Source organism: Gobio gobio, assembly GCF_949357685.1.
Source record: "Gobio gobio genome assembly, chromosome: 23".
NCBI lineage: Eukaryota > Metazoa > Chordata > Actinopteri > Cypriniformes > Gobionidae > Gobio > Gobio gobio.
The window spans coordinates 36,319,911-36,344,224 of NC_137119.1; the positions used below are offsets into that span (position 1 = coordinate 36,319,911).

At 36.3% G+C, this 24,314-nt stretch overlaps 1 protein-coding gene across 1 annotated transcript in view; it reads right to left on the minus strand.

The window, feature by feature from the left end:
* The window catches only part of tmeff1b (transmembrane protein with EGF-like and two follistatin-like domains 1b), a 33,833-nt gene that overhangs the window by 8,112 nt on the left and 1,407 nt on the right, over positions 1-24,314 (minus strand). The window contains exons 2-5 of the mRNA XM_079805882.1: positions 7,285-7,394; positions 4,043-4,172; positions 2,142-2,168; positions 623-722 (exon numbers count right to left, since the gene is read on the minus strand). Coding sequence (XP_079662008.1) covers positions 623-722; positions 2,142-2,168; positions 4,043-4,172; positions 7,285-7,394 — 367 coding nt within the window. The remainder of the gene's footprint in view (positions 1-622; positions 723-2,141; positions 2,169-4,042; positions 4,173-7,284; positions 7,395-24,314) is intronic.

The following is a 24,314-nucleotide window of genomic DNA, read 5'->3' on the forward strand; positions in this document are numbered from 1 at the left end:
ATGATATTGAATAACACTGATACCAATATGTTCTCATGCCTGATAAAATGTCACTAATAAGATCACTCAGAGCGACATTGTGCTCTATTGATCAGCTGTATATTGGCCATACTGTATCAATACTGAAAAATGCCTAGACCTGTCCTGTGTAATCGTCTCCCCCTGCTGGTTCATGTAATGTAACTCTAATTAGCCGTGAGTGTTTGAGAGCTGACACAGGAATATTTTTCCCTGGGCTCCTTGAATCTCATGTCCTTGGAAGCTACAGTGGCTCCTGGAGTTAGTCCATACCGCTCATTAGCGCTTGGCATGAAAATGCAAAAGTAAAATGAAGCAGGCAGAAAAAGTTTTGATACAAAAAAGTTTTGCAATGCTTCCCCGTCTCATGGGAGTAATGTTATTCCTTGGCTTTGATAGTGCTGAACTCTTTCCAACATTCGTGCTTTTATGTTATACACAATGGCAGTTGTTTCCAATGTTGAAAAGAAAAACTTCATACATTCATTACTTTAAAGTGCTGGCATGAAGTAACATGGGGGACTCATTAATAACCAACTCCTGGGTGCTAAATTTGTCCAGACAACATAAGCAGAAATAATAAAGAAATGAATGCAGCACGTACGAGTCCTCGTCCTCTGCGTCTTCGTCACATTCAGCGCCGTACTTGCAGTTGCTGCATTTTGTGACTTTCTTGCCTGAATCTGTGCCTGATCCCTCATATTCTGTAAGACAGTGATAACACACATTAAATTACAATTATTAAGCCAGTTTTAGAAGAATATCTGTTGTTGCCTTGTTTACATTATATATTTTTCCTGTACTTTAACTGCATTTTAATAATTTTCCTCCTATTTGTCCTTCACATCAGGATTATTATTAAAAATTAAAACTATTAAAAACATTTCTGTGACTTGAAATAAACCTGAAATAAAATAAAACAAATATTTGGTTGAAAAACTTGACAATCATAAATGTTGCCTTGGCAATCATAAGCTTAAGTTGAATCACTACAATTATTAACTGGAAAAAAAAAAGAAAAAAAAAATTAATACTTAAATACAAATTAAATTAAACCTAATTAGCATAAAAAAACCTAATAAAATTACAAAAAATTAAACAAAAAATATTATTATTATTTATATATATATATATATATATATATATATATATATAAAAACAAATTCAAAATATGAATAAAGCTATAATAAAACTAAAATAACACTGCTTCACAGCTTTCCACAATAATTACACATATTTATGGAAATAAATATTTGATTTATAATACATAATTATGAATTATAAATCATCATAAAACTCATTTAATTACTGATTTAATTAACAGAACTTTTGATTATTTGACAAATTTAAAAAACATACATTTTCTTTAAAAAAAAAAGAAAAAAATGAAAGAAGCATTTGGAAATGTCATTAATGAGGAAGGTAATTTTTGTTATGCAAAATTACAAATTGCACAAAGAAATACAAAATGACTCTGAAGGAAAAAGTTCAAAGTACAAATTCACTGATTTTAACACTTTATTTATATATAATAATAAATGTTTTTTATTATTGTTTTAAAAAAATTATTACAAATACATATATTCATATACTATAAAAGTCTGTAGGGGACGAGCTCAAAATAGAGAAATTCTGTCAATTGAAAATGAGGAACGAGATAATTATCTACCCTTTAAAAAAGACTGATTGTTTAAAAAAAAAAAAACTATTTTTGTAAGAGAATGATTTAAAATACTCAGCGGCATAGCCAGCATTTCAGAAGTTGCCACTGAGCGAGTACATACTCAACAGCACTCGAGTTGCGTTCCTGCAGAGGCCTGTAATTTGCTGTAATGACAGCTCTAGAGCGGCCCGTACACACAAGCCTTCATCTTTAAACCGAGCACAGCGCGGGGTCACTCTTTTATCACAGAACTGGCAACTTCAGCATCACGGGCCTAAGAATAACCTCAGATGGCATGTTTTGGCTGATTTACAGAGCTCTGGAGTGATGGGAGGTGACCCATTTCTGTCTTAATTTGAAGTCCTTAGGACAAAATCCTAGAAATGACCAGGTTTCGATTTCTTGATATTACTGTGGCTGCTTTTGTGGTCAGAAAAAATATTAGGAAAAGAAAACAAACCTCCATCTCCAGATCCTGAGCTGCTATCTGGAACACAAAAAAAAACAAGTAGGGAGGACTTTCCATTAATCTTTCCATTTATAAACATTTGCAATGTCAAGAGTTCACACAGTGGTAGCAGCAGCGTATTGTCATAGTCCTTGTATGCATTATTAACATGCATATCAAATTATTATGAGCCATGACATGTAATTTGCGGATAAAAAGAAATCATGAGATTAATTAGAGCTAAAAATAAAGGTTGTCATGTATCAGATCGCACTGCTCATTAGAGTCTGTAATATAAGCCTCTGCATATAAACAGGGTGTTAAAATAGAATTTATGCTCATTTGGACTTAGAAAAATCAATCTAACTAGCAAAGGCAGTACATGTATTGTCCCTTGATGGCAATTTTGTCACCAGTGGCCCGTCAGAGGCCCTCAAAAATATATTCCAAATAAAAACAAGATCACATGAAATTTTATTTGAATGAATATCTTGATCATTTGCATAATTCTATTTACACAGTATATACAAATGAATCATATTTGCATTTACAATTAAATAGATAATTATGTATTTTATGTAATAAAAAAATAAATGAAAGCAATGTCACTGAAAATGACAGAAATGTATGGAAGCTTGTTTCTGCCACAGAATAAGTCATAAGTCATATTCACACAAAATCCAATCCAATTCTAAGAAAAAAACGACTTTTTTTTATATCTCGCAATTCTGACTTTAGGCTATAACTCGCAAATGAATTACAAGATGCAAACTCGCAATTGCCAGAAAAAAAGTCAGATTTGTGAGATAAAAAGAGCGATTAGTCGCTTTTTTATTTTTTTATTCAGTGGCTTCCATAGAAATGCTCCTGAAATTCATAACGCTGGGACAAAAAAAGCCCCTGTATGAGTTTCTCTGTTTAATTATTAATCAATTTTATGGTTAAGAGATAAATCAATTCTCAATCTGATTATTGAGAATTTGTGTTAATAATTTGATTGACATGGAAATGGCAAAGGTTGCTGACATCCCAAATTAATTAACATGTCTTTGGATTCTCAAAAACACATAACCAGTTATGGTATATAATATATATAGTTAAGTTTGGAAACATTACTATTTTTAATGTTTTTGAAAGAAGTCTCTTATGTTCATCAAGCCTGCATTTATTTGATCCACAAATACAGAAAAAAATGAGTTACTGAATAATAAATAATATGAAAAAGTTAAAAAGCATTTATTCAATAGCAATATAAGTCTTTACTATCCCTTTTTTTTTATCAATGTAACACATCTTTGCTGAATAAAAGTATTCATTTCTTTCAAAAAAATTACAGACCCTAAACTTTTTCAACGGTAGTGTATAATGTTACAAAATATTTATATTTAAATAAATATAATTTAAATATTCAATAAAAAAACGTTTTATTCATCAAAGAATCGTGAAAAAGTATCACAGGTTCAAAAAATATTAAGCAGCAAAACTGTTTCCAACATTGATAATAACTAAGAATAAAATCAGCATATTAGAATGATTTCTGAAGGATCATGTGACACTGAAGGCTGGAGTAATGATGCTGATGAAAATTCAGCTTTGCATCACAGGAATAAATTATATTTGAATATAATATTAAAAATAGAAAACCATTGTTTTACATATTTCACAATATTACTGTTTCTGTATTTTTTATCAAATAAATGCAGGCTTGATGAGCCTAAAAATATGTATATATCTTTAACACACCAGCCACCCCAAAAAATCCCCTCACAGGCCAACACTGATTGTTGCAGCATCTTAAAAAAAATGCTTGTGACTTGTGTTCTAATAAAATGAGCACAGTCAGTGTAATATGAACTAAGGCAGAAGATGTTAGGTTTTCATTTCAGGAAGTGGAGGAGACAGTCTGGACTCACCAGGATAGCAGGGGCCCTCAGAGGCCAGAAAGATGGGTCTCTGCTGGGTACAGGCTGCTTGTTTCAGATAGCACTCGTTCTGGTAGGTGTCTCCGTTCGTACCACACACGGGGACATAGTTCTTCGAGCACTGCGGCAAACACGATACATGAGAGGCTTCTCAGATACATCAAGAAATCTGGTGGTTTTGAGGAGCTGGATGCAGTATTGAGTTGAGCCACTTCTGACGTGATTGTTCACATTAATATGCTTTAGATGGCTCACTGATCAATGAGGGGGGGAATGAATGCAGGTAAATGCTAAAGCATTGATTCAACCTTATAATGTGAGAGATTTTTCTGAAGCCCAATCACAGGAAATTATTCTCAATCTTCAATGATTTTTCTCAGAGGACCAAGGGTTGATAAAAGCCATTAAACCAGCAATAAGTCCACGATCGGCTGTGAATTAAGTCCTGTTCACACCAAGAACGATGACTATAATCATGGGTTTTGTTTTTTTTAAATCAATGCATCTCTAAAGGCCCGTTCACACTAAAGACAATAACGATAAAGATATAGTTCTAAAAATAGTTACACTAGACAACTACAATGATAACGGCACAGATGATATCATTGGAATCACAGATTAATGAGAAAAACAATGACAGCCAATCAGAATCCATTCTGCTTTAAAGAGTTTGAGCATTTATAGTTGCCGACGACAAAACAGCAGCACACGCTTATAATAAACAGAAAATACAGTGCACTGGTGTGGATGCTATTATATTTATCGTTCTTGGTGTGAACAGGCCTTTAGAGAATAGCAGAATCCACACCACATCTACAATGATACAAACGCAGTGGAACTAGAGTGATTTTTTTCCAGCTGATGAATGATAAAAACAATGACAGCCAAGCAAAATCCTTCCAACTTTAAAACACGCACTGAAATTATATTCACAAAATGTATAACGTTACATCTGATGACGTGGACACTCAAATAGTTATAATTATAGCTTAGCTATTTCTTTCTTGGCATGAATGAACCTTAAAGGGATAGTTCACCTAAAAATTCTCACCCTTATTGTTTCAAACCTGTATGAGTTTCTGTCTTCTGAACACAAAAGAAGATATTTTGAAGAATGTTGATAACCAGACAGTTGATGGTAGCCATTGACTGCCATAGTAGGAAAAAATACTATGGAAGTCATTGGGAGCCTTCAAATGTTTGATTACCAACATTCTTCAAAATATCTTCTTTTGTGTTCAGAAGACAGAAACTCATACAGGTTTGAAACAACATGAGGGTGAGTAAAAGATGACAGAATTGTTATTTTTGGGTGAACTATTCCTTTAAGGGCCGTTCTCAAGCAAGAACGATAATTTAAAAAAATAATGATAATAACTATATTAGCATCTATACCAGCGATATTGTTCTGTTTATTTTCAGCACCTGCTGCAGTTTTGTTGTATTCCACTTTAAATCAAGCTCTTTAAAGCAGGATGGATTCTGATAGGCTTGTTCATCAGCTGGAAAAATCGATCTGAAAGTGATTTCAACAATATCGTTTCTCTGTGTCGTTATCGTTATAGTTTGTGGTGTGGACTCTTTTACATTTAGTTTTAGAACTACATCTTTATCCTTATAGTTATCGTGCTTGGTGTGAACGGGCCTTAAAGGATTAGTTCACTTTTAGATAAACAATTGCTGATAATTTACTCACCCCCATGTCATCCAAGATGTCCATGTCTTTCTTTCTGCAGTCAAAAAGAAATGAAGGTTTTTGATGAAAACGTTCCAGGATTTTTCTCCATATAATGGACTTCAATGGACTCAGAGCTCAGAGATGATCACGTTCGTCTGATAAGAGGTAAAATAGTAGCATAAATACTGCTCGGTTTCTCGCAGAAACGGATCGCTTCGCTAGATAAGACCCTTATTCATCGTCTGGTATCGTTTAAAGCCCTTTGAAGCGGCACTGAAACTGTCATTTGGACCTTGAACCGTTTGGAGCCCATTGAAGTCCATTATATGGAGAAAAATCCTGGAATGTTTTCATCGAAAACCTTAATTTCTTTTTGACTGCAGAAAGAAAGACATGGACATCTTGGATGACATGGGGGTGAGTAAAATATCAGCAAAAGTTTATTTAAAAGTGAACTAATCCTTTAAGGGGTGTTTTGAGAAGTGGTAATATGACTAATGACACAGACGTTAAAAAAATTGTTACATTTATTAATGATAATCGAGTAACATAATTAAATAGACTAAATGTAGGCAAGCTATGGGTGCTGAGCAAAGGCTTCGAATGCGATTCTTCCAATCAGAATTTACAGGGCTCCAGACAAAAAAAATCAATTAATCCATCTTGTGGATGTCCTGGGAACTAAGATTCACTTAAAGTAGGAACTGAATTGCTTTTCCAACCTGATAACTACATAGTCACAAAGGAATCATTCTTTACACAGAATCTGTCACTGACCATAATAATGTCAGCATCACTTGGCCAATGATTATCTGCATTGGTGAAAAGCAGATAAATAGTTTGATTAATTTGGTGAAATACAGCTCTTCACATGCAATGATATGGGCGATGTTTAATTTCATTTTTAGCTCCTTCCATTCCTTCTCATGTAGACAACAGGTTAAGTAAAATTATAAGCACTAGTGCATGATATAGTGATATTCACTGCATATATTTGGCAAAATGCGTTTTTCTAGCTGACTAATGAGTTTATGAACATTGAATGTCTTTTCTGAGGTAAATTTGATGTTAATTGATATGATATACAAGCTCTTTCCAAGGTCAAAATGCTGATTGGGCGATCTGTCAGGCCACATTAAAGAGCGACAAAATGACATTTATTACTTGTATTTCGTGATAAAATTAACAAACACATTAAAAGTGGCATATTAAAGGTGACAATTAAGTACAAATCTTCCTGCGATTATGGATGGCTGCGCTACAAATAACTTGAAGTTCAGGCAGTAGCAGAAAACAGCAAAGATTAAAAGATATTGAGAATAAGAATAGCAGTATCAATTAAAAACGAGAATTGTTAACGATTAGGCACGCAATTTCCTAATCATAACATGTACATTTATTTGGTCGCCAGTGGCGATCTCAGCAAAAATATGACTCGCAAATTAATATTTTTGGTCGCAAATGCGACCGTTTTAGTTGCAGTCTGGAGTCTGAATGTTTCATACAAACAATGAACAGCATTATAAGTAAGAAATAAAAGAAGTAAAGTGCGTACCTGAAACTGACATACGCATTTGATGTCAGCGCCATTGTTTTGACAGATCCCGTTGTAACGGCATGTGGTGGCATCGCACACACGCAGGTCGCTCTTCTTCTCTGACAAATCTGATGAGACACAACAGAGGCTGATTAAACACCAAACATTGACAAACTTGATGTTCTTGATCATATACAAGGTATTATATCATTTTGACTTGCACGCTTGTTTCTTTTCAATCTTCTCATAGAGCAAAAAGCGGCACTTTTACATTCAGCGAATAAATGCATGATCATCACTTGCTGTCAAGTGCAGTTCAGGTCATGCTAAAGAAAAATTGTACCACTAACCTATGCTGTCTTATACTTAAAAGAGAAAAAAAAGATGTTAAACGTTTTCCTTTCCTTTGATTATGTTTTATCTCGCCTAGTCAGGATTGAACTGTTTCCTACGGAAGCCCTGAACCGCAAAGTAAAAAAAAAAATATATATATATAGAGAATTTCGAGAATAAAGTTGAAATATTTTGTGAATAAAGTTGAAATATTTCGAGAATAAAGACAAAATATTTCGAGATTAAAGTTATAATTAATAATATAATTTGTACTGCTTTTTATTGAACTTAGCTGGATGATTTTTTCAATTTACAGGAACGTCATAAATCATCTTCATAATCATAAAGCAGATATTATTGTATAAGATAATAGTGATAAAAGGGTTTATTTAATTATATTTACAATCACAGCAATTTTGGCCTAAACCAATCATTCTTCTTGAGCAGGCACTCGCAGTTTGAAAACTCCTGTCCTATCTGTTTCATGAACGTTAAGATAACCTTAACACTACGTTTTATATTTAAATTTTATCTTGTTTAGTGTGATTTACTGTACGTTAAGGGCAATTAGGCTACCTGATGGATGATGAAAGTGTTCAGCCCCCTGTTCAAATACAATATTTCAACTTTAATCTTGAAATATTTCGACTTTATTCACAAAATATTTCACCTTTATTCTCAAAATATTTAGACTTTATTCTCGAAATATTTTGACTTTATTCACAAAATATTTCACCTTTATTCTCAAAATATTTTGACTGTATTCACAAAATATTTTGACTTTATTCTCGAAATATTTTGACTTTATTCTCAAAATATTTTGACTTTAATCTTGAAATATTTCGACTTTATTCACAAAATATTTCACCTTTATTCTCAAAATATTTTGACTTTATTCTCGAAATATTTCGACTTTATTCACGAAATATTTCACCTTTATTCTCAAAATATTTTGACTTTATTCACAAAATATTTTGACTTTATTCTCGAAATATTTAGACTTTATTCACAAAATATTTTTACTTTATTCTCGAAATATTTTGACTTTATTCTCGAAATATTTTGACTTTATTCACAAAATATTTTGACTTTATTCACTAAATATTTCACCTTTATTCTCAAAATATTTTGACTTCATTCACAAAATATTTTGACTTCATTCTCGAAATATTTTGACTTTATTCTCGAAATATTTTGACTTTAATCTCGAAATTCTAGATTTTTTTTCCGTAGTGTGAATTCCGTAGTTTCAAGTCCAATGGCAACTTTTTATTTCACAATAATTCGCAATTGTGTTTATATCTCACCATTTTGAGGGGAAAAAAGGTCAAAATTGGGAGTTATAAACTCAAAATAGCAAGTTATAAAGTCTGAATTGTGCAATATTATGAAAGCTTGTTTCCACCACTGAATAAAAAATAGTAAAAGGTAATTGCGACTTTTTATCTCACAATTCTGACTTTTTTTGCTCATATTTGCGAGTTTATATAAGACTTCTTTTTCCAGAATTGTGAGATATAAATTTGCGAGAAAAAAAAAGTCTGACTTTTACCCCCCTCAGAATTGGACCTTATATCATGCAATTCCGTCTTTCTTTATCTCACAATTCTGAAAAAAAAAAAAGTATGAATTGTGGGATGAAAAAAAAAAACTTTTAAATTGTTTTATTCCATGGCGGAAACATTGAGATTACCTTTTTTATTGCGAGTTTATATCTCGCAAATCTGAATTTATTTCTTGCAACTCCAAGTTTATAACTCATAATTCTTTGAGTTATAAAAAAATGGGACTTTTTTTCTCAGAAATGTGAGATAGAAACTCACAATTGTGAGTTATAAAGTCTGAATTATAGAATTTAACCTTCCATAAGACTGCCTCTGGTGCCCCCTCAAAATAGGAGTTCAGCAGATGGCTAACAAATGTCGGTGTGTTTAATGAGTCAATGTGGCTCTACTGTGTTAATGAGGGTCCATATGAATGTTCATCCATATAGCCGACCATAAACCAACCTTCTATACTGGGACCAGGAAGTTAATTTAAAGTTCTAGCCCAGGATCAGCTTCCTCCACCCATTATCAAAGATGTGAAACATACTGATCTAAAATCAGACTGCTGGAAGAAAGCAGCTGTAAAAAGCATGTGTCCAACAGCTGTCAACAGTCAACTGTCATTCATATTTCAGACCACTAACTGTGAGTATGAAGCCTATTAATATTAACAGAAATTAAGCAAGGCCAGAACCTCCATCTGACACACAGCTGACAAAACCTTTGAGACAGGACTAAAGAAACAGTTCACCCAAAAATGTACTCTCCCTCTTCTGTGAAACATGAATATATTTAGAAAAATGCCTCAGACAATGTTTGTTTGTCTATACAATGAAAGTCAATAAAGGGTTGTTTTGGACACAATTGAATTTCATTTTTGGGCCAAAAACTTAAAAAATATCTTCTTTTGTGCTCCACAGAAAAAAGAAAGTAATTCAGGTTTGGAACAACAACTAAACCACCTATGATAACACTATTAAAATAAATTCAGTATTTGAAAAAATGAAATTGTGTATTATAGTTAATGGATGTGTCAACCGTAAGTGTTGCGAATGGATGTTCAGAATCTTTTCATTTTACTTAATTCTTACTTTTTAAAATAGCTCTATAAAATCAAAGCTCTTCAAAGTGAGCTAGATATCCTATAATAACAATTCTCACTGTTATCCCCAGGATATGAATGAAGATTTCATTTAAATTAAGAACAAAGCACCCCAACGCAGGTCACTGGCCATGCAAATGAAGGGCACCGGGCAGCCGTAACCCTCGTGTAAATCCAGGCAGATGAGACGAGGCGTAAGACAGCCCGGTAATGAGGAGCAGACACTTAAAGCCACTACAGACGCTTGCTGGCGTGCGGCCGAGCCGTGCATGCATTTGCAAAATGGCACAAATGCTGCGGCCACAGAAACCCAGCCAAGTGGTTTTGGAGAGAGGAAGTGTTCCAGATAAAACCAATGCGCAGACTTTAGACAAGTGAAGTTTGGAAGAGCAGCTTGAGAAGTTAATTAATAAGGCTGTTTAAATCAGACGAGAGGTTAATCTGCGGAGGTGCTAAAGTGCTGTGAAAAGTGATGTGTTGGTCTGGCACCTGTGGGAATAAAGCGAGTGCTAATAAGTTCACTGTCAAAGTGAGCTGGATTTCATAGCTTGAGTACGGTAATGCCTTTACAGGAATAAAAGTAACTGCATAGACTCAAAAGAGTAGGACAATGTGACATCTGAGATAATACCATGGTGATACTTTGATATACACCAAGGAATTATATATATATATATATATTAAAAAAATGACAACTCCTGAATATATTTAAACAGCATTTATCGATAAGAGTGGTATGTACATAGGCTCAGGCGGAATAGATCTGCTACACATAAATGCTGTCAATAGAATGCGAGCTGTACACCCTAGCAGATCTAGGCAGGTGGTGCTGGGGAAGGTGGAGGGCTAGGAAAATTCCCATGGCACGCTGCACTGAGCTGAGACGATTTGGGGCGGAAATAAATAAGTTATGTAGACAGAACAAACAGATCAATTGGCCAAAGCAGTCGGCTTTAAGAGAACCAATCAGCTGCTCGGAAGAGTTTCATGGTTTTGTCCAAAACACCTTGGTATTATGTAAACAAACAACAACAACAACAACAACAACAACAACAACAACAACAACATAGTATTAAAGTAGTACAAGTTCCAAAAACACTGTATTACTACAACAGTACATTTCCCCAGAAAAAAGTATTTCCATTGAACATGTCCACAAAACATGGTAACACAATGGTACCATGTTAAAAACATGGCTTTAGAATATTAATTGTCCATAAAATGTATTACAACCACAAACAACAACATGGTATTAAAAAAGTGCATGTACAAAAACTAAAAATTGTATTGTTGATGATATCTTGGTAAAACTTGGTTCCATTTGTTAACATTAGTTAATTACATTAAAGGAACTAATAATGAAACATATTTCTAAAGCATTTATTATTTCTTAGTTAATGTTAATGTCAACATCATGCATTAAAAAAATCAAAAATTGTATCTGTAATTTTATTTAATAGACCTGAGACTACTAAGACCTGACCTGAACTATAGACCTGAATAGACCTGAACTAACAAAGAAGTTGTACAGTTGTAACTAACGTTAACAATTAATAAATACTGTAATAAATGTTTTCCTCATTGATAGTTAATGCAAGGTAATGCATTTAACTTATTGCAAAGTGTAATATAACTAGGATTGGTATCGTTTGAATTTATAGCGATTGCGATTCCAATTCTACTCATCGATTCCAATTCCCAGTTTCAATTCCAGTAAGGTTAAAAACATTTAGTCAAACATTTATATCAAAAATATTTATTCAGTGTGTTTTGGCAAAACGTTTTGTTGCAGTTGATTTCCATAAATAAAAATCAGCAGCCTAAAAAACTAACATTTGCCTATGGTTTTAAAGGGGAACTATTATGCAAAATCCACTTTTACATGCAGGGTTTTTCCTGGGTTAAAAATGTTCTTCGGTGGTGGCTGAAAGACATGGTCATCCACACACACACACACACATACACACACACACACACACACACACACACACACACACACACACACTAAAAAGTACCCTACCCACGTGATCTGCAAGCGCAATACTGACAATACATTTTAAATAAATTCAAAGAAACGGTTTGTAATTTTGCTTATCTTATTTTGATACCTTGATGTTTGTTCCTTGATTTACAGATAATTGTTTTGGTATATAATCATATCAATATTAAAAAGTAGTATTAAAAAATGAACAAATAGCCTAATTTTCTGCCATAGGCCTATACAATTTCATAAAATTATCAGCTAGCTTTGTTCTGGTTTCACCTCACTCCAGTCCAAACTTAATGATTTTAGGCTATTTATTTTACTACACATTGTCAACATAAATAAGCTGAAAGACTGGATAATTAAAACTAACTCTTACACCCACTCTTGCTAAATTTGGTAAGCACACTTGTGTTCTCATTTCAGATGTGTTCAGAGTAAATTATTAAACTGATTTGTGAGTTCAGTGTTGGACAGATCACTTGTTCTAACCAGTCGTTAAAATGATTCGGTTCAAAGGAGTCATTAGGTGGCGAATCGGACATAAGCAGACGCGTTGTGTGCGAATCCCGTCTGTTAGAACATCGCAAAAGATTTATCAACAAACAGAAAACACTTCATAACCGGATAGGATTTGTTTCCCATTTATTGACAGTATGGTTTATGTAAGCTGGTCAGAGAAGAGTCAACGTTTTTTGAGCGCAATTCACACCCAGCGGTAATTCAAGGAAAAAAAATGTCCGAATGCACCACGTGCAACATGGATTCGGTCTTTCGACCTTTTGATTTTGATTAACGTAATATATGAAATATTAGAAAGCTAAGAATACTTATTTTGAAGACAGAGAGAGTGCGAGCGGGGGAGGAGCGGGGGAGTCATCAGTTTACATGCGCCTTCAAGCGCAGCATCTATTCTACATCAATCATAAATCACAATAACTGATCAAATAAGGCATTGGCGGGACAAAAATTTGTTTTGGCGGCCGCCAAAATTTTTCAATGTAGGAAAAGCTCTGACATGGTGTTTGAACATAAATGTGTGTCGGCAGTGTGTGTACACAACCACCCTATAATGGTAAAATCCAGCCACTCCTTTTTTAAATCCCCATAAATCATAAGCAGTGTCTCAGAATATGCTGTTTGCAGATAATAGCTGTGTGACATCACATTGCACAGGCCCCGCCCACGACTGCGTAAGACTCCGCCCTATTAGCATAGACCCCACCCTGAGTGAGCTGTGCACAGTCCGCCATGTTTATCTCCTCGCCAGAGCATTTATCAGCAGCATTCAAGTAAGAAATTTATTCTTATTAAAGCAACGAAAGTTAATTAGTCAAGAGCAGCGAGTGATTCTCTGTTTTTCTTTTATTGTTTGATTCATATTAACAGCATATACAGCAGTTGGTACTAGAGCTTAGACCGGGCTAAAAAAATCAAGCCCAACCCTACCCGAGCCCGTGCACATTGTGTCTGAGCCCGCCCCGGCCCGACACATTAACTGTAATTATGAGCCCGAGCCCGATTTAAACCCCACCATTTTTTAATACGTGGGCGTTCTGAGAACAAGACTGTAATGAGCAAAGCAGGCAGGTGTGACGCTCAGCTCAATAATCCACTCTATGCAGGCGCGCTCATGAACCATTCACTGGTAAAACAACGCTCGCTCAAATCCCTCAGACATAACATGCATCTGTACTAAAGGCCTATTTGTTGTAGCCATTAAACAATGTATTTTGTTTAATATTTATGTTTAAATAATATAATGTTATTTTTAATTTTCATCTGATTGTGAAAAGTGCAAAGATGCGAGTGGGTCAGAAATTATTTTGGTTGTTATTATATTTTGTTTAATATTAAGTTTCGTTTTGTATGAAGCCCTTCTTTAAAATGAATGTCGTTTTGTATAAATTGTATCTTAATTTTAATCAAGGTTTCGTCAGCCAATTGCTTGGATTTAATAAATAACAAGCAAATAGATTAATAGCAGATTATAAGGGTGAGATGAAGTCGCGTGGGAGCGATCACATGCATTGCACATGAGCTGGAGTGCGTCTCATAAATAAACGAAACTCAGCAGCTACTGCCTCACAGGCATGAGAAATATGTGTGTAGAAAGCTTGAAATGTCTACTTTTCTTTAACTTCTAGTTAAGAAAAGAAATAGGCTAGTTCAGCAATGCGCATTGTTAACGCGAGCAGCTCATGACTGGTGTCTCGGAGGTGTTTCTGTGCTGTGAGTTAAACACGCATCTCTAATTCTGACTTGTGCAACTTTGTACACATTTGTTTCTTAGTTGTAGTATTACTTTGCTAAAAAAATATTATTTCTGATTATGGCATAGCTTTCTGCCCACCCAATTAGGCTAATAAAGTAATGATTAAAAAAACACAAACGATCAAGGGCCCGGCCCGACCCGGTCCGAGGATAGTGCCGGGAAATCTCGGCCCGACCCGGGGTGTTTTTAACAGTGTAAGAGCAATAAGACATGAAAGAGACATGATGTATCTGAGTGAGTATCCATGTACTTGAGGCACAACCTGTAGGCTCCGCCCTCTTTTGGAAAGTGGGGTGGGGAGCAGCAGCTCATTTGCATTTAAACATACATGCACGAAAACAGCATGTTTTCCCTTCCACTCAATAATAGGCATTTACAGCATAATAAATGATCTGTGGGGTATATTGCGCCAAAACTCTATAGACTCATTCTAGGGAAACCTGGCTGAGACTTATATTACATATTGTTAAAAGGGGTGTAATCGGTCCCCCTTGACAAAAATACCACAGCAAAAACAATTGACTAATTCATATATTTTTCAAACATTAAAGACAAGCAAACAGTAATAAAATAAGCAAATAAGCAATTGCATCCCACATATTAGTTCCATAGCAGGATAAGCAATATTTAAGGTTGTGAAAAATCCTCTAAATGATCTGCTGTCAGTGCAAAAATGCACTACTGTATTGACTTTACAATGTACTATTCGTGCTAGTCTATTTCCCCAATACAAAACAAGTTCCTTGTGTTAACTCACTGTGATGTGCAATGACAAATCCACCAACTGAGAAGGCCTAACCTTCACAGCAAACCTCATTCAACTTCTTCCTTAATGGGACATTCCTTAAACGTCCCTCATCTGAACTGACCCATTTTCAAGATTACATCTCCAAACAAAAACAAAGCACAATGTGTGTGGGGCAGAAGTGGGGCAGAGGGGAGACCCAGATCTCACACTGCGCAAAGATAATCAGAGCAGCGACCGAAATCAATGCCATTTGAAAGATAAGGACATCAGTTCATTGCCTGTAGCCAAACAGCTCATCCGCTCAAGACCAGTCGATACTCATCTCCTCAATGGGTCAATAGACCCCGCAAAGTGTCCCTTATTAAAAAGGAGGAAGCTGTGACGTTATAGCTCAACTTAGGCCATCTCAAGGACTATTTACCTGAATCCTATAGTTGCCCTTTGTTCAACAGTTCGTAACATTTCACACATTGAAGGTATTTTTGAAAGTAGTTCAATGTAAGTATCATATAAATATGAGTCTTAAGGCTACAAGCACAATGCGAGCCTTAGTGCTCAATTCTGATTTAATGCTCAGATCCAATTTGTTTGTGTTCTGTTCTCATTGTCGTTTTAAAAGTGGCCAATATCAATTCCACAAGGACGAGGATGCGAAAAAAGAGAGCCGAGTTCTTCAACACTTCTGATACGAGCCCTCATGTTTTGCTTGTATATATAGCTGTCACTGTAAAGCCCCTTTCACGCAGATATTTCGGAAAATACACTGATAATGTGTCCCGTTTGATTTTGGTTCAGTCACACTGCCAATGATTTTCTGGAATCTGTGCATGCATTCACACACATCCCATAAAGTCACGTGACATCATGATGTGACCCTGTAATGTCTCCGCATCGTCTTAAGTTTGCTTATGATCAGCATTTTTTTTCTGATTCAATCATAAACTAGCGCATCGCGTACAGTTCCAACGGTTCAAACGATCTCAGCTTCAGCATCATCACTGCCCCTTACGGCATTGATCCTGCCTTTTGTTCACACAGAGTGTGTTCCGGGACTGATCTCAGCAATGTTATTAGATCTCCATCCCGGTTTGTGTTCAGACCAAGTGAAGCCAAAGCGTCTCGATAACCCCCAGTTGTTTGGTCCCAGTATAGCTCATAAACCCCGCCCCCTCCATGTATTCAAATAGAATGCGAGACAAACTAAACAGTCAAATTTCATTTTAGGTAGTTTTTATCACACTGATGTAAGTTCAAGTGTTCGCTTTTTAAAATAAATGTGGTTTTAGTTAGTTATTTGATGCTATAAAAACGGGGGTGTGACGTCATTATTGACAGTTTATTTGAGCGAAGTTGTCACTGAGGCACCAAATGACTGTTTCTGGATTTTCGGGAGGAGAGTGGAGCTTTAACTTTAATTTCTAAATTTCCACAACTGTTTATTTCACATCGACATAATGAGTTGTTTGCAGTAAACTGTACTAACAGATACTGCGGGATTTTGATATCGCGGCTCTACTTCCTGCTCTCTACTGCGCAGACTCAGGTCCCAAATCAGCGCAAGATGTCAGCGCCATATTTGGACATTGATGGCTTCACTTTTCTACAATGGAAGATAGTGAAAGGGCATCATCAATCTTTTTTTACAGTCTATGGTTCACACAGAAGGCTCTCTAGCAATTTTATGGAAATGTTCTGGGATCAACACTCTTTGTTAAAGGGGCTTAATACTTCTGACACATCACTGTCCACTGACTACCTTTCAAAACTCTCTTGATAACTTTGGTTACGTTAAATCTGAATCCCATTGAGTGCAGAATTGAGACGAATGTTGCTCTAGAGCAGGGGTGTCCAATCCTGATCCTGGAGGGCCACTGTCCTGCAAAGTTTAGCTTCAACCCCAATTAAACACACCTGAACCAGCTAATCAAGGTCTTACTAGGCATTCTAGAAACTTCCAGCAGGTGTGTTGAGGCAAGTTGGAGCTAAACTCTGCAGGACAGTGGCCCTCCAGGACCGAGTTTGGACACCCCTGCTCTAGAGTGACGTAAAAGTCTCATGACTTCTGATATGACTGTTCAGGAGTGAGGTTGCATTGCAAAGCATCTGACCTGTATCAGATTTAGGACATACAGAAGTGGCCCAAATCGGAATAGAAAAGATCAGATTTCATGTGGTTTGTGCCGTTCACACTGTCATGACAAAAACAGATCTGACATATGAGCAAAAAATTATCTGATTTGGGTCACATTTACCTGCAGTCTGAACGTAGCCTAAAAGGAGCTACTCTTATGCAAATGCAACTTTGATGACTTTGCTTTACCTGCAACATAAACCTGCTTGTACCAGTATGGGAATTCAAGTGTGTCTTTTCAGCAGGGGATTCTTGTAGAGTCCAGCACTGTGAAAACAGACCCAGTTTGGTCTTCATCGGCATAAAAGCGCAGCAAGTGGAAACAATGGGGTCAACACATAACTTTACATATAATCATAGATGGGGTATACTGCATATACACACACTAAGTCTCAATCTCCTCTATCTTATCTTTTTAAGATAGGTAATACTTCTACAATTTTAGATCACATATGATTCACAAAACTACACATTAACAACATAGTTCCTTCTTACTGACACACGGTTTTAACTATAGATACTCAAGTTTGGCTTAAACATGCTTTAAGAAGAATAAAGTAACCTTATCTCTCAGAGTGTGAGCGCTCCGGGCTGTGCTTTAATTGCACAACTGTAAACTGCTGTGAGGGTCGAGAGCATTATACGGGTTTTCTGCATTCTGTAGTGCCTCTTTGCCTCCGGCATATTAGGGACACACACACAAAAAAAGACAATACATGTATTAAGAAGGAGAGAAAGACCTATAGAGGACAGGCAATGAAGAAATCGGTGGGTGATGGGTATAGCTAAAGGATAGAGACACTTAAAACTACTTCAAAGAAGTAAAATGTATATCGTGACCAGGAATGCATTGCTTGAGAGTTGTGGTAAACATCCTAAAAAGAGAGTAGACGACTAGAGCTTCTTGCTGTAAATGGCTACCAACCAGAATCCACCGCAGTCGAGTTGTCCTGTTATAATTAGTATAGTCAGGTCTTTGAGATCAAACAAGCCGTGATACAGATCTCTGTGTCTAAGGCAGTGAGATCAAAGACTCAAAGGTATGAAGCCATCAGCCGTTACTGTTAAGGAGTACAACGTGCGTGCGGTCTAGTGGTTAGGAACCACCGCGGCTTTGATCTGCAAGACTGTTAGTAACATTAACTTAGTTTGATAAACTTCTTTCAACCTCAATTCTGCAGTCCATTACCTTGAGGGATACATCTTAAAAGTATTCCACTGCAATCCCAACAAGTCTTTTGGTAAAGACTACTACAACTATCCCAGGACCATCAGTATAACTAGAGGAAGGAACCATTTTTTCATTGAGATCTTCTGAAGTACACAAGACACAACTTAGTCTTGAGTTTAACCATCAAAGTGATGGTATAACTACAGACGGTGAAGGAAACAAAGGCCTACCAGCATGGTCCATTTGGCAGTGTCTTTGGGTGGGAGTAATTGTGGTTTATGTGGGCTGGGCCTCTTTGAAGGCACCATCTGTGACGGGCTTCCTTAAAATAATTGCCTCTTAATTATACGCCAGTGTGGAACTGACAGAATCCACAAGCGTGACATCAGTTAAACATTTTGGGACCAAAACACACCTTGATGGTATGACGGAAAACGTTACATGACAGAAACACCAAATTCAAGTCATTATAAAGCTAAATACAAGAATATGTTAGATGAGCTCATCCAAAAAGTTAGTTTTTTCCAGCTTAATATACAAAGACAAATCTAAGTAGCTGATCCCAAATAGCAACTCTAGCTCAACTAATGGTGTGAGATTGAAGGCGGGGCTATCTGTTTGTCTGACCAATGGCAGAAGGGGAATGTTTGGGAAACCTGATTGAAAACAATCATTCTTTCTGTGACTCCAGTGGCGCAGAAATGATCAATTAAGCCTTTTAACCAGTTAAAAAAAGGACCCATTTTATATTAGGTGGCCTTAACTACTATGTACTAACATTTTAATTAATCATTTAATACATTGCACTTATTGTGTACATACATGTTGTTACATTGTACTTACATTTAAAAAAATACCTGCATGTAATTACATCTGTAATTACAATTGTAATTACACTGTTGACACTTCCCTTACACCTAACCCTAGCCTTAAACTTACCCATACCACCACACCTGTGCCTAACCCTACCCGTACCCCACCTCAATATCAGCAAAAGTGTTTTGCAATACAATTTAAACACAGTAAGTACATTGTACTTATTTTTTTTATGTAAGTACATAGTAGTTAAGGCCACCTAATATAAAGTGGGGCCAAAAAAATAATGAATGCTGTAATATCTGGTAAAGATTAACATTTTCAGCTAAAATTATACTAAGCATAGCACAATATTTCAGCATCTAAAACAGAAGCAACCAAGAACTTTCTAATCCCAATCCCATTTTAACATACGAAGACAAATGCAAAAACCATTAGTCTATATTTTTAAACATTTGTTAAAGCATTTTTAACCAGCCCAACATAGCGACACTGGCTCAACCAATGGTCTGAGTTGAAGGCGGGTCTAACTGTTTGTCTGACCAATGGCAAAAGGGGAGTGTCTGAGAAACCTGATTGAAAACAATCATTCTTTCTGTGACTCCAGTGCTGCCCAAATGACACATTAAGCCTTTAAACCAGCTAAACAATTAAATAATGTTGTTATATCTGGTAAGAAATAAACATTTTGTGGTTTAAATTCTACTAAGCATAGCACAATATTTCAGTATCTAAAAGAGAAGCAACCAAGGACTTTCTATCCCAGCGTAATATACAAACTTACAGAGACAAACGCAAGTAAACCATTAGTTTACATTTTAAAAATGTGCTATAGCATTCTGACCAGCCCGGCATAGCAACACTGGCTCAACCAATTGTGTGAGTTTGAAGGCGGGGACATCTGTTTGTCTGACCAATGGCAGAAGGGGGAGTGTTCGGGAAACCTGATTGAAAACAATTATTTATGTGACTCGAGTGGTGCAGAAATGCCACATTTAGCCTTTAAACCAGCTAAACAATTAAAGAATGTTAAGTTATATCTCCTAAAATAAACATTTTAATTCTTAAATTCTACTAAGCATAGCACAATATTTCAGTATCTAAATCAGAAGCAACCAAGAACTTTCTATCCCAAAGTAATATACAAACTTACAAAGACAAATCTAAGGAAAACGTTAGTTTACATTCTTAAAACATTTGTTAAAGCATTACGACCAACACTGGCTCATCCAATGGTGTGAGTTTGAAGGCGGGGCTATCTGTTTGTCTGACCAATGGCAGAAGGGGAGTGTTTGGGAAACCTAATTGAAAACAATTATTTATGACTCAAGTGGTGAAGAAATGCCATTTAGCCTTTAAACCAGCTGAACAATTAAAGAATGTTAAGTTATATCTCCTAAAATAAAAATGTTCAGCCTAAATTCTACTAAGCAGCACAATATTTCGACATCTAAAGCAGAAGCCACCCAGGATGGGCTAAAAGTGCGTGACAGCATGCAGGGTGAACATATTGCCTTAAATGGGTTCGCAAGCACCCGCTGCATCCACACATGCATTATGCAAAGCTTTGCAATACCGCTTCCCTCCGGTCGACCCCTCGCCCTGTCACGGTGGACGCCATTGATTTCAGACCTATGGGCTACGGGGAAGCTATGTGCATAAAGCATCTCCCTCGCACTGGAGTGATTTAGAGGCCGTTTGTCTGTTCAATGGAAAGCCATTAAATTGACTGATGAGTATAAGAGTTGGGTGTTTTCATATCCAGCCTTGCTTTAGAACCCCGGCATCCTTGAATACAAAACGCTGGTTGCATGTCAATTGATATTCTCTCAGATGTGTGAGCTTTGTGTTGTGAGCAATGCGTGTTTCAAGAGCGGTCAGGAAATGAGCCGAAGACTACTTAAAGAAATCCTTCTATGTAGCTTCAGAGCCATGAGACCGAGCGACTGTCCAGATCAGACTAAGATTAGAGCTCTGATTGTTAAGTGCACAGGATGTACTCAACAGTAAATGCTATTTAAAACACATTATCTAATGACATTATCTAAAATTCAAATGGCTTATTCAAAGAACAATAGATTGGATAGATATTAGATTGGCCTACACTTAACGTGAACAACTAACATTTCAGTTCTCTTGCTGAGGACAGAGATTGTGATTTCATTTTGAGTCAATGGTATGTTATATGTCAACATATAAATATTATATTTAATAATCATTATTCTAATATATATATATATATATTCATAATCTTTACTTATACAACTCTTTAAGAAAAAACATGGGGTAAATAATGCATTTTAAAAAAATTATTGAGGCTACGTTTACATGACAACGATGTACTAAAAACGGAAAAAGGTTTTCCTTTGTGTTTTTCGCGTATAAACGAATGACGAAAATGATTCACGTTGAACCGGATTCACAAAAACAATTAAAAATGCTGTATTCTGCTGCCAGGCCACTAGTTGGCAATGTCACTTTGGGTCCTATCATACACCTGGCGCAATGCGACGGGAAGTGTGTTTTGCTAGTTTCAGCCTGACGCAGTTATCATTTTCACGCCCAGCGTGTTTCACGAGGTGTGTTCAGGTGCATTGTTCAGGCGTGCCATTGACCAAATGATCTGGTCTAAAGTCAATGGCGCAATATTTTTTTGTTATTTAAAGGGTGTGTTAGTAATATGCGCCTAAACGCGGGTGCACAACGCACGTACACTCTGCTTGTTACACACACAGGGATGCGCAGCAGCAAACTTAACATGTTTAAATATTAAAAATAAAAGGATTCCTCTCTGGAGAAGCGTTCAGTCTTTCCGCTCGCAAATTCCGCCATGTAAATTTCGAATCCGCCATGATGCAAGCGCAACTGGCTTTTAAAGGGAATGGGAGATGAGACTCTGATTGGTGTATTGCACGTTACACCAAAAACACACCCATTACTCATAAAGAGAATAGGTACAACCCTTTTGGACCATTTTTTTTGTCATTAAACTAGCAAACGTGGATTCGGACACGCCCTGGGTGCATCTGCGCCATGTGCTCAGATCGTTAAAATAGGGCCCTATGTAAAGAAACACTACGCGCTTATAGACATGCATGCGCATGACGTCCCCGCTCTCACAAATTTGTGTCTTTGTAGTTTACACGGAGACGATAACGGTAGCGTTTTTCAAAAGCTTACATTTTCAGGCCCCCAAAATGTTGCTGTCGTGTAAATGAACGGCCAAAGCGCATACAACGTTTTTTAGTTGAAAACCTTGTTGTGCAAACAGCCCCTAAATGATGTCACTCTAAAGGCCAAAGTATACTTCACTTTTTACATGTACGTGAGGGTCAGTGTACAGCGCGCGTGATGCGAATTTCAGAAGAGTATACACACCGCTGATTTTTGTACCGGGTCGCATATGCGCATTTCATTTTTTTGCAGTATTTACATGGGTTGTAACTCGTGGCGAGAGATTGCTCCAAACTGCGAATGCGTCGAACACCTGTGCATGCGTACGAGTCAAAAGGCTGTTCATCTGTGGGCTTAAGCCTGAAGTGGTGAGCTACAGGTCTTGAAAGGTTCTTGACCAGCAAAAACAATAATGCAAATAACAAAATACAATAATCATATTTGGCTAGGGTACCAAAAAATTGGCTTATAAAATTTTTAAGTGATGAGAAAACACTTCTCATGTCAATTAAATACAATATTTTGGTGCCAATTCGTGTCACTTGGTAGTAATGTATATATAATATTTGGCCCAGTGTTTTTGTTTTCCGCTGGCATATTACAAATTTGCTAATTTTCCTATTCCGCTCATGTCAGGTCAATAATTTAAGACATTGTTGGGCTTACGCAGATGCGGTAATGTTATTATTTTTGCACAAAAGTATATTTTGTTCCTTCAGTACAATAAACAATGTTGATAATGTGTTGCATCACAAATGCAATGTAGAAAATCAAGTTACTGAGGCAAAACCAGTTGAAAACGACTGCTCGTAAACAATTTTATATTATCTCAAATATGCGTGTGAAATAATTGTGCTGTCAGTTATCATTTACTAATGAGTAAAAGCAAGAAACGCAAGCTCAAATATTGATTTACTGAGATCCAAGATCAAATTCCAGGAACATCATCAATACAGAAATCATAGCTGGGGGTGCTTATAATATATATAAGGCAATGACTGGAATGAAAATTTAATGGACTTTTTGAGGTTCGCAAAATGACCAACTTGCCCTTTCGTAAAAGAACACCATTAATGCAGTGGTCAAAAATAGGCTGTCTAGTGAATTAGAGACACTAAAGAGAAGGGCATCAATGAAGGTGCTTTTTCTGGATGTGGTCAGTACTATCCAACTGCTGAGGGCAATTCTGATGCCCCTGAGACTCGCTCCATTGTGTTCCTGCCTTTTACAAAACCAGCCCGGCGCTTATGCAGGACGGCCACTGATTAAACCACTGGTGCCTGGAGCTTTGAATCTGAAAACACTGGCGCACAATGGCCGCTATTGTCAGCTGCTTTTCCTTCTATTAATTCTAGGTGACAAAAAGGGTGTCAGGATTTTTAAAAGAAAGACAGCCAGGGGAAAAAAAGCCCATCTGGAGAATTTACATTATATATAATGACCCAAAAGACGGAGATGAGCATTATGTTAAAAGGTTACATTTTAAAACGGCTACTTATTTTGCATGCAGTCATCAGGTGAGAGCATAGCCGAGTCAACAGTTTGTAAAAATGTCAACAAGGCCATTAATAACCAATTATATCCACAACTCTACTAACAAACAAGTGTATACATTATCCTACAACCTAAAATCACCAAATAGTGCAATTCAACTATCATGACAGGGCTTTAGCTGCACTAGTCTTGGATATGGTTGGAAACATCAATAATCCAATCCACAGGACAATGAACACATGTTTCTAAAGGTCTGGTAGGACGTATAAGACA